The sequence below is a fragment of the Nicotiana tomentosiformis genome, chromosome 1 (genome assembly GCF_000390325.3).
Source record: "Nicotiana tomentosiformis chromosome 1, ASM39032v3, whole genome shotgun sequence".
Classification (NCBI taxonomy): domain Eukaryota; kingdom Viridiplantae; phylum Streptophyta; class Magnoliopsida; order Solanales; family Solanaceae; genus Nicotiana; species Nicotiana tomentosiformis.
The window spans coordinates 154,560,449-154,571,477 of record NC_090812.1 but is presented as its reverse complement, the minus strand read 5'-3'; the positions used below and the strand labels follow the sequence as shown (position 1 = coordinate 154,571,477).

At 37.8% G+C, this 11,029-nt stretch overlaps 1 protein-coding gene across 1 annotated transcript; it reads right to left on the bottom strand.

Moving 5' to 3' along the window:
- Positions 1–1,327: 1,327 nt before the first annotated feature.
- LOC104100937 (BTB/POZ and MATH domain-containing protein 4) lies at positions 1,328–9,061 on the bottom strand. The gene is made up of 4 exons (XM_009608305.4): positions 8,436–9,061; positions 5,750–6,095; positions 5,215–5,491; positions 1,328–1,850 (listed from the first exon to the last, which is right to left on the bottom strand). Exons 1-4 carry the CDS (start codon positions 8,840–8,842, stop codon positions 1,663–1,665), a joined length of 1,218 nt encoding a protein of 405 aa, XP_009606600.1. The 5' UTR covers positions 8,843–9,061; the 3' UTR covers positions 1,328–1,662.
- Between the last annotated feature and the right edge of the window lie 1,968 nt (positions 9,062–11,029).

Genomic DNA, 11,029 nt, shown 5'->3' with positions numbered 1-11,029 from the left:
AAATAAAATAAAAATTATTTAGCAAAATAGTGTAATTTTTCGGCGAAGGAGTGTCGCTTGACACCCCTTGCTTCAATGTAGCTCCGCCATTGATGCATAAATTCAAAAAGTGTACCAAACAAGACATTATTAATATACAAAGTTAATGCATACATTATTTTATCCGATGCATCCTACCAAACGACCCCTTAAAGTACGAATGGAACTCGAAGTTATTTTAACAATGCATGCATAAATCATGGGTAAAGGGTAACTTCCAGGTTAACCCCTTTAACTTTAGAGAAATTGAACTAGAGGACTATGAAACTTTGAAGTAACATTTGTTGGCACTTAGGAGGAAAATAACTCCGCTGTTTTAGCTATCATTTCTATTGAAAAGAAAGAAACTCATTGGCTATTTGTTTCTCAAATACAAATTACATCTCGTGTAATTATTTGAAGTAATATTTATTGGCACTTTATGACGTGAAAGTTTGATCTTGTAATCCTTGCGTGAAAAGGAATTTTTTTTAATAAAAAAAATACAAAAAGTGAATTGGGAAAAGAAGTAGATGGGAAAAAAATAAGAAAAAAATGATTTTAATAGGAAATACATGTGTCAGGCGCGTGTATTTCACCACCAAACACAAATGTGCTAGTGAATTTCAGGGTGATACTAATTCAATTTAAAAATAGTTTAGGGGATAACATGAACCCCGCAAAGATAAAGTGTATAGTTAAAAATCCGACTATAGGTCGGGAGTAGTTATGCATTTTCTCAAGAATAAATGCAAGACATATGTCCTTTTATACACACATTTGTCATGATTAAGTGATATATATTTTCACTTTAATTTTAACTGCTCGATATGAATAGTGCCTGCAGGTTAGTTTTATATATCCCACTAAGCCTACCAAATTCATTGCATTGGATTGAGTTCGGAGAAGTTCATAATATTTGGTTTTCTTTTATTCAGTTCTAAGAATGGTTTCGTTAAGTTTTCAACTTCCATTAGGTTCAAAGACCAAAATCACACATTTGATAAATTGAAGGTTAAATGTAAAATAACACAAGAACCACATTTGGAATATAGCAATAACTCAAGACTGAAATCAATATTTTATTGATTCAAACAGATTGGAACAAAAAGAAACGGGCAACAACTGCGCCTCAACTTAAAATCAACAGAAAAATCAAAGCATTTCTCCCTATATCAACCACTCCTGTCTTTACAATGAATGTAAAGAACACAACCAGTTAAATTTTCAAGCTATGAAAGAGTTTTACAAAATTCCCAAGCAACGGTTCATTGCCATCTTTAGACAATATGCAATAACAAATCAGAAATTTGGTAATAAACCAGAGAAGAAAGCATCCTTTTTCTACAGAGCAGCACGTGAATTACAAACAACAGTATCCTCCAATTACAAGGTTATATTGGCAAAAGCAAAGGCAATGGCTTTCTGGGATCAAGTCTTACCCTGAATAGCCTACTGACAACCCAACTTGGTGTCAGTTTGAAGGTAAAAAAAACTCAGTACGCAACAACTTCCAGGATACTGGTATTAAAAACAGACCCGTCATTGATATTTCAGAAACTATGGTACAATTTTACCTTCCTATCAACATTTTCAACACTGTCCTCCAATATACAGAACAACATCAGGGTATTCTACCTAAAATCAGGTCCGTTGCCTTACCCTCCTGCCATTGGTATCACCACCATCTGAAAGCTGGGCCCAAACGCTTCTAGACTTTCCACCTCCACTGCTACAATCATCATCACAACCAGCAACAGTTTTAAGAAGCTCCGACTGAAGAGATGGGCAGTTTTCTTTAAGGTATTCAAATCCATCCGATTGCATGACAGCTGCGAAAACATGCCAACTAATAGATGAGAGAAGACTACAGTGCAAAGCAAGCACACAAAAAAACACCTGCAGATTTCCATGTCTATCATAGTTTTTAACATAGAAAGGTCCCCAAAGGAACTCTGCTGCTAGTTACAGAAGTCGAAGCCAAACTCCCCAATGGGGCAGCAACTCATCAAAGAAAATGCTAGACATTTGGATATCCAAAGGGATATGCACATTCATTGTGACATTCTATAGCACTGTATCTTTTGTTTTTGATAACCGAGAAATCCCCGAGGGCTAGTCGCATAGGTCTGTAATTTTTTCATGTGTCTTCGACACACATTTGAAATGCCCTAACTTGGTGAATTCCAAAATTTAGGATGTGGGAGTTAGAGCCTCTTTGGTGGTAAAAGAATTTTTTCAACTTCTAGGGAAGTACATAATTTTCCCTCTGTCTCTTTCCAGAAAGGTAGTTAAATTTCATTAATTGGAATCTAATTTACACGAGGTTAACTTTATAGTACGCCCATTTACAACAGACACAACTACCAGATACATACATGTATATCAGTCATTATAAACTTAATAGCCATTTCAGAATAAATATTCCATCCGAAAGCACTCACTAGTGAGAAACATTTTTTGCTTAATTCCAGGAAGAAAACATTTCTCATACCATTTTCAGATTGCTTTTCAATTTACTCATGTAATTTCTGAAGTTAGAATCTTCAAAAGAGGCATTCAACGTTACAAACCAAATAAGAGCACCAAAAAACAGGACTACTTGACACATATATTGCAGTCATCTAATAATCAAGATATGTGTATGGCAGACAGAGCTTCATAGGATCTAATTCTTCAAGTTAGTCCCTCATAGTCAAATAAAATCAAAATGTGATTAAGCTAATAGCAGACTGTCACTAAGTATGGATGCTTTCTGTTTTAAGAGTTTACAGCAGCGTGGCTAAGTACAATTCTTCTTTCATTTCAGAGAAAATCTTATTGTACTTTTATGTTCATATGCAGAAAACTCATTTGAATTCCAAAGTAGGAGTTTATTTTCACTTGAGTGGATTCCATGATGCACCCACTAACAGATCTAGAAAAAAGTAAGCTATCAGAGAGAACAATGGAAGTTGGAATTTGACAGTTAAAGAGTTCTTTTGGTGCTGTGTGGCGTGTGGCTTAAGACTTGAGGTGCATGGTTGTGTGTAGCCTTGCTGGTACAACAAAAGGAGATTAATGGATCCATAGAAGTTCCGTTGATGTCACCACCAGGCGAACTTGTGTTCAATGGAATTGAATTCGGCATCAGTAACATCAGTGGCAAAGATGTCCATGCCAAATTCATGAGCACAAGTTTTAACAATTTTCCATCCTTACTTCACTAGGTCAGGATAGCGATCCATTACTTCCCGTCTCTAGATTTCTATATCTCATTTTTTTTATAAGGTAAATAATTTTATTAACAATTGGGGACTAACCCCGTGTACAAGCCGTATACCAAAAAAAGAGAACCTACACCAAAATATAATTCTCAACAAAAGAGATCCAATCTTCTATACAAATAGGGACCTCATGAGTATAGATTTCTATATCTCATAGAAAATGGATAGTGATCTCGTGGTTGAGAACTATGAGGTCTCAGGTTCAAGTCATGGCGGAGGCAAAAACATTAAGTGATTTCACCCTATATGTGCAAGCATTGGTGAACAGAGTTACTCGGTACTTGTGCTGGTGGGAAGGTGGCAGGTACGCCGTGGAATTAGTCGAGGTGCACGCAAGCTGGCCCGAGCACCACCGTCATGAAAAAAGAAGTGGATAGGTCGGAAATTTTAGATGCTTTTTTATTATGGGCTTGTTACATTGTCGTAGAGGTACAACAACAACAACTCAGTAGAATCCCACTAGTGGGGTCTAGGGAGGGTAGAGTGTACGCATACCTTACCCCTACCCCGAAGGGATAGAGAGGCTATTTCCGGGAGACCCTCAGCTCAGAGACAATAGATCCGTAACAACAGAAACCAGAAAAATAGTATCAGCATCGTAAAATACAGCAAATAAATGGAAAGGCCAAAATGTGAAAGACAGAAAAAATGTGAAACACAATAAAAACCGCTAGCAGTCCTAGACAAAACACTATCAGACTAGCCGGCGCGACGAAGAGAAACGCTCGACTACCCCCTAACCTACGACCCTAATGCTCGACCTCCACACCTTCCTATCAAGAGCCATGTCCTCGAAAATCTGAAGTCGCACCATGTCCTGCCTGATCACCTCACCCCAATACTTCTTAGGCCGCCCTCTACCTCTTCTCGTACCTGCCAGAGCCAACCGCTCACACCTCCTAACCGGAGCACCTAGGCTCCTCCTCCGCACGTGCCCGAACCATCTAAGCCTCGCTTCCGCATCTTGTCATCCACGGGAGCCACGCCCACCCTCTCCCGAATATCCTCATTCCTAATCTTATCCATCCGCATCTTGTCATAAAGGTACTGATCACATATATGGCCTGGGATGACATGCAGCTTCTTTGTGTTTGTAAGAAGAGGGGAGGCAGTGAAGAAAACCAAAGAGGTAAAGACAGAGGAATACTTATAGAAAGAAGTCCTTTATACCAAAGTCTAACTCTTTGATAAAATATCTCTAGAGAGACACTAGTGGAAGAGAATCCCATGTTATTGAACATAGGAATGAAATAGGTCCAAATAGAGCGAGATGGACAGCTAGGATGCATATAACCAACCCAAGTAGCTGGGAATGAGGCATCTGTTCTGTTTGTTGTCGTGGTTTAGGATATCTAAAGCAGCTTCAATTTTGGTAAAATTCGGAGCAGAACACTCTTATTCCACCTGACGGCTGCACTTTTGAATTTTCAATATTTTTCATGAGAAGAGAAAAGAAAAAGGAAAGTATTCCTAGCAAAAGAAGAAAGACTAATCTTCTTTGCTCAGCTTATGTCCTATCAGACATAAAATATATTGACAGCTTCAGTAAAGAAGCATAACTCCTGCTAAATTGGTTTTGGAAAAGAGGGATCGCAAGACATTCAGCAAAAGGGCGGACATGGAAAATGGTTAACTATACAGACAAAGATAGATTCAATAGATACCATGGACATGCTACAAGTCTACTTACTTCACAGCTGCTCCAAAAGAGCAAAAAAGATGACAAATAACCTACCGCCCGCCACCCACAAAAAGAAAACACCAAGGACCAGGCAAAATATACAAGGTTCATGCTAAACAATTATTAATTTTCATTTTGTTGCAATCCAAGACAAGGCAAAATGCACAAGTTTCAGTTAAGCAGCTCAGGACACTCTGCAGAAGTCACTCTAATATATGGACAAGTTGCAACAAATAATATCTCTCATACCTGCAAGATTTTCAGCAGCAAATCTAAGGCAGACAGCTTTGAGTTCCGTGGCATGGTAACGGTCAGCTAAAGCAAGAGTTCTGGAAACAGAGTTCACGGAAATATCTTTGCAAAGATGAGATTCACACACCCGCCTGAGCCTTGTTAAATCATACAGATCAGCTGCTGCTAGCAGTTTTGCTGTCAATGTATCAGTCACAGAAGGAATAGAAGAAGAACTAGTATCTTCTAGCTCTTCTTCTACAAGAGAATCTCTGTATATGAAGTGCAACAGAGCCTGTTTCATGCCACAAGAATAGGATATATCAAAGAAGGGGAGAGTGAGAATTTAATTTTATTGTTCAAAAGAATTTTTAATCTTTTCTGCCCCAAAAAAAAACAAAAGTTACTTTGGAGAAACAAATACAGAAAGAGAGATGGAAAAATGCCACTATCTGAAGCAATGAGAAATATCGTCTACTTCGACAGCACAGGAAAACCTAATTTAAACTAAACTGATTAAAAGAGGTAAAAAAGAAAAGACGTTGATGCTCACTTTGAAGACAGTGGGTTCCATATCCGCGACAACAATCTCCTGCTTATCACCCTCCAGCTCATCAAAAAATTCAGTGCGGAATACAGGAGAACGAGCAGCCAATACCAGCTTATGGGCATGAAATTTTTCACCAGCCACACTGAAAACAACATCAGAGCCTTCCATATTTTCCAATAGCATGCCAAAGTGCGATCCAATATCAGAATCTGGAACCTGTATTGGATGTAAGCTCGAACAGTCAATCGTAGATCGAACAACTCCAACAGTGCAATTGATTTTCAAACAGTCATCCTTGAGATAATCTGAAGTTTCAAGCATCGCTCGTCTAAAGAAACGTTTGTAGCCCCTGCATACCACACATATAAACAAGTATAGCAAATTTTATCTTCAGTTATAATAGACAATATCAAGCTTAAAGAAAAAGGAAAAAATAAAGTTCGATTAGGGTCTCCTAGATACTAGTTCTAGTTTGTGTTTTTTTTTTTCACATTAATGCCATGACAAGGAATAGAAAATTTCAAGAAAGGGAAAAACCTAATAATAGAGCATGTGTCATCAAGGAGATGCACCACCGTCAGCAAGTACCAAATATCGCCCACAAATAATGTCGACACAATAAGATGTCTCAGCATTCAATGAAGTTTTGTGATGATAACTACCAACTTCTTGATTGAATATAAAGAGGATAATTAGTGCTGTGCACCTTGATGATCAGGTTTGACTACATTCAAGCGTTCTACCTCCCATTCATTTCTTCTTGTATCAATTCTCCAAGCGACTGTTATATTACATTTTTTTGACTGTTATATTACATTATACATATGGCCCATGTAATATTTCTCATTTTATGTAGTCAGTGCTCAACAAGCATCAACTACTACATGCATAGGGCAACTTTGGTAACAGAAAAGACCCTCGCAACATATCAAAACAATTAAATACTTGAGCAGATCACTTTATCCAAATTACTTTAAAAGACTGTTTACATTGAGATGAGTTAAAAAAACGGGACTAACGCAACCTCAAAAGTTAGCTCATGAGGTTAGGATTGTCCAAGGAGACATACCATTTCGTCAACCAATTTGGGACATTCTAACAACCCCAACAAACCTAGGTCTAGACATTTAGAGCATGAAATATGTAAAATGGGGACCCAAATTGGGTAAACTAAGAATTGGAACGGGTCTAGCTCTTATACCATATTACAAATAAGGACATTGGGCCTAATTTAACCCCAAAAACTAGCTTATAAAATTAGGATTACCCAAGACTAACATCAATAAAATTATATTACCCAACCAATGTGAAACATTCCAATAAGACCATATAAGAAGGATTGCCGAAGAAAAGAAGGATTGCGAAGACCATATAAGAAGACAACGACTCATTCTCTGAACCAATGTGAGACATTCTAATAAGAAGTGAACCGCATCATCAAAAATATCGAGTTTTCGAGAAGGACAGAGTGTCTCTAGCTGACCCTTCAAACACTCCCTCACTTACGAGTCAGATTCTTTTTGTTTTTTAATTTATGAGAATGGATGGAGTAACCCAAGACCCTTATAAAACATTTTGCATGCCCTTTACAACCAATGTGGGGGTTGTATACATCTCAACATCCCCCTACACGTGTAAGCCGGGATTTTTGGAGTTCAAACGTGGACTTGATATGCACTTACGAGAGTGAACGTGCTTACCATGTTGATGTGTAAACCATTTCATGTAAAAACTTAAGCTTTTGAGAGGAATACTTTTATTTATTTAACTACGTTTCACAATTATTCATTCACAAGGTAGGAGCAACTGGCAAGGTCTGTGTACACACTACCCTCTCCAGACTCCACTTGTGCGATTATACTAGATTCGTTGTTGTTGTTGATGTCTTCACAATTATTATTAGCTATAATTAGCCCTCTTAATACTGAACCCTGAATAAAGCCGAACGAAACATAATTATAGCTTGTCCCAACTAATTTCTCACGCAACTTCACATAGGACAGAGTTTGATCATTTTGGATAGATGCTAGAAGGATAGAGGCATATTTATTGATCGAACAAAATTCCAACTAACACAAGTTGAATTAAAACTTTCCACAATGCTTATAAATAGCACTTGCAACAGCACAAATTTCAGTCTTTTGCATAAATCAATAGAATGAAACAGGTAAACTCAACAATAACGCATGAAAACTTATTCACTGCAAATTAAAGTAAAATTAAATAATTTAAAGAAATCACAAACACACTGCCAATTTTTCTTCTTTATTTTATGTTCAAGCTAGCTTACACACACCTCAACTATTCCACCAGGTACATGCTATCTCCCACCAGCACAAATATCGGGTAATTGCGCCTATCAAGGCTTAGGCAGATGGACAGAAATCAGCTAGTAGCATTTTTTGCAACTGCCAATTTACCATAGCCCGAAGGCTTGCCCTCAAACTAAAACAAAATTGCAGGAGTTAAATTGGGAATTAATACTTTCTAAACTGCTCATAAATAGCAGCTGCAACAGCAATCTTTGACATAAACCAATAGAACGCAACAACTAACTCAGCAATAAAGCATGGAAACTTCAAATCTACTACAAATTAAAACCATATCACATAAGAAATGACAAATTGCTACATTGCACTGAGGTTCGCCCTCAAATTAAAGCTAAAATATGGGAGTTAAAGAAAATTACCACATGCTGCCGCGGTATTTCAATGTATAAGGCCCGCTCTCAAGTGACCGATCAAAATGACTATGAACCTTATGCTTCCCTTTACCGCTCTGATCAACAAGCGTCAACTCAAACAAAGCCCTAACATCCGTTCCTTCACTTGCAAGCGCAATAAAAACCGACACGTACGTCGAAGTATCCTCAGGATTTTTCCCATCCGGATAGAAGTAAATCGCCCACTGATGACCTCCAACGGTGAAATTATCACTTGCGATATGTTTTCCCACTCCCATTCCTTTCGCCAACGAATACCCCTGGATCACAAACCGGTGTGAGCCGTTTACAGTTTCCGTCACGGATCGGGAGCTCGTTGGCCGGTTCAATGGACTCGTATCGGAGACGTGAGTGATTATTGGCTGCTCCGACATTGTGTGAATTGGCGATTTTTGGGGTTTTAGGGTTTGTGAAAGGAGAAATTCATGGGAGGGAAAAGGGAGTGGAGTTGGAGGGAATTAATAGGAATTGAGAGGGTAAAATTTGGGAAGATCGTGAAGAAATTCTGTTAGGGTTTTTGAATTTTTGTTTCGGGTTCTGTAAAGAGATTGAAGATAGCAATTGGTGGAAAGAGAAGGGTCGAAAATATTCCAATTAAAACTATGAGAATGATTGCTCGTTTTTTTAAAAAACTATTATCATAAATAATAGTAGGCTTTATTTATTCCAAAAGGCATATTTTTTTTACTATTTTAACACTTTCACATTGATAATTCCATTAAGTAAAGAACTCTCTACATTAATATATTTTTTACCACATTTCCTTTTCCCTCACTCTTCCATAAATTCTTTTTTCTCTTCTATAAATAACACTTTCCCAAATATATCATAGATTCTGAAAGAAGAACATCTAAAAAATAATTCCCTCTCGACCCTGAGAATTTTAGTTTTTTTTGAGTTTTTAACTTTTTCTGTATAATTTTATTTTAACTCAAAATATACCTTTAATATACTTCAAGTATATTATATTGTGATAATTTACAATATAAATATTCCATCAATATTGCCATATATAACTTATATATATATATATATATATATATATATATATATATATATATATATATATATATATATATATATATATATATATATATATAGCTAGCAAATACCTTACATAAAATTTAATCTAAAATGCCACTAATAAGTATATAGAAGAAACTTGTTGCTTCTTTTTGCTCATGCTCTCGGCGCATGATAGTTAACGTGCGCTCACTATGCTCATCCATGGCGAACGGAAGAGGACGGGGACGGGGTCGAGGGCGTGGTAGGCCCAAGAAGAACCCCATAGCTATCTTTGGTAGCTTTGTGGGTGCTCGAATCCAAGCTGATGGAAAGGAGAAGGATCAATTAGGCACACCTTATCACAAACAGGTGGTGCAGGAAACTGGAATTGCAATGGGCATAACGAGCTGTGAAGTGGGATCATCATCGACAAGCTCTAGCGTTAAAAAGAGGCTAGATCTGAACACTCCTCCAATAGTAACTGAAGTCAACAGCCCCGAGGAGCACCATCCAACGTGCAAGTAAGGGAACAATAATCTCTGACAACGAGACAGTAAATCCTGTGCGTGTTGCTAATGGATCGGAGATTGTGGAGAATATTAAGCTTAATGAGGAAGTTGTTGCGGAGCCCAAACCATGGACAAATCTATTTCAGAGGAACAGAGCAGTTGAGAATGGTATGTCGCTATCTTACATACCTCCATAAATTATTGATGGCCAAATTGTAGTGCAATTAGACAAAGCTGAAATTGATCTAGAGACGGAGAAGTGCAGTGATAGGTTATATCATTGGGGAAGTGCCAGGTTACAGCACTATGAATAGATATATTGGGATGAATTGGGCAAATGTTATTGAACCCGAGTTATACCTACATAAGGAGGGCTATTACATCATTAAATTTCATAATTAAGCAGACATGCAGGAAATCTATTATTCTAGGCCATATACGATCAACAATAGACCTATTATTCTAAAGCCCTGGATACTAGACTTTGACTTCAATGAGGAGTTTCCTACAGAGATTCCTTTGTGGGTCCAATTCCCTAAGTTGCCTATGAACTGTTGGGGTCATGATTCTTTAAGTAGAATGGCTAGTGCAATTGAGACTCCTATCTATGCAAATGAGTGTACTGCAAAGAAAACTAGAGTGTCTTTTGCGAGGATGCTGATAGAAGTAAACATCACTAAAGAGTTACCTCTAGAGTTAGTGGTTATAGATCCTAATGGCAGGCAATTCACGCGGCTAGTCAGATATGACTGGAAACCCAAGTATTGCCAGAAATTCCTAGTGGTGGGGCACAAGTGTGGCATAGAGCAATGACCAAACAATCAACAAGAGAAGCAACCTATAAGGAGAAGGGATCCTAAGAATATAATAATGGAATGGAGATACAAAGGCCCATTGAAAGGAGGAGACAATTAGGCTAACCAATCAGGGGACCAAGCTCAGCAACAGACACAAGACATTCTCCCTCAACAGAGCAAAGAAGGCCCACAGGGCAGAGGAAATGTGAAGACAACTGTTGGCGTTCATGCACAAGATAAGCAGGGCAAT

Excerpts from the sequence above, each read along its gene's own strand:
- LOC104100937 (XM_009608305.4), bottom strand. The coding sequence starts at position 8,842 with ATGTCGGAGCAGCCAATAATCACTCACGTCTCCGATACGAGTCCATTG. Across the intron at positions 5,492-5,749 it reads TGGAACCCACTGTCTTCAAA|GCTCTGTTGCACTTCATATA; the intron begins GTGAGCATCAAC and ends GGCATGAAACAG. Across the intron at positions 1,851-5,214 it reads TGCTGCTGAAAATCTTGCAG|CTGTCATGCAATCGGATGGA; the intron begins GTATGAGAGATA and ends ATGTTTTCGCAG.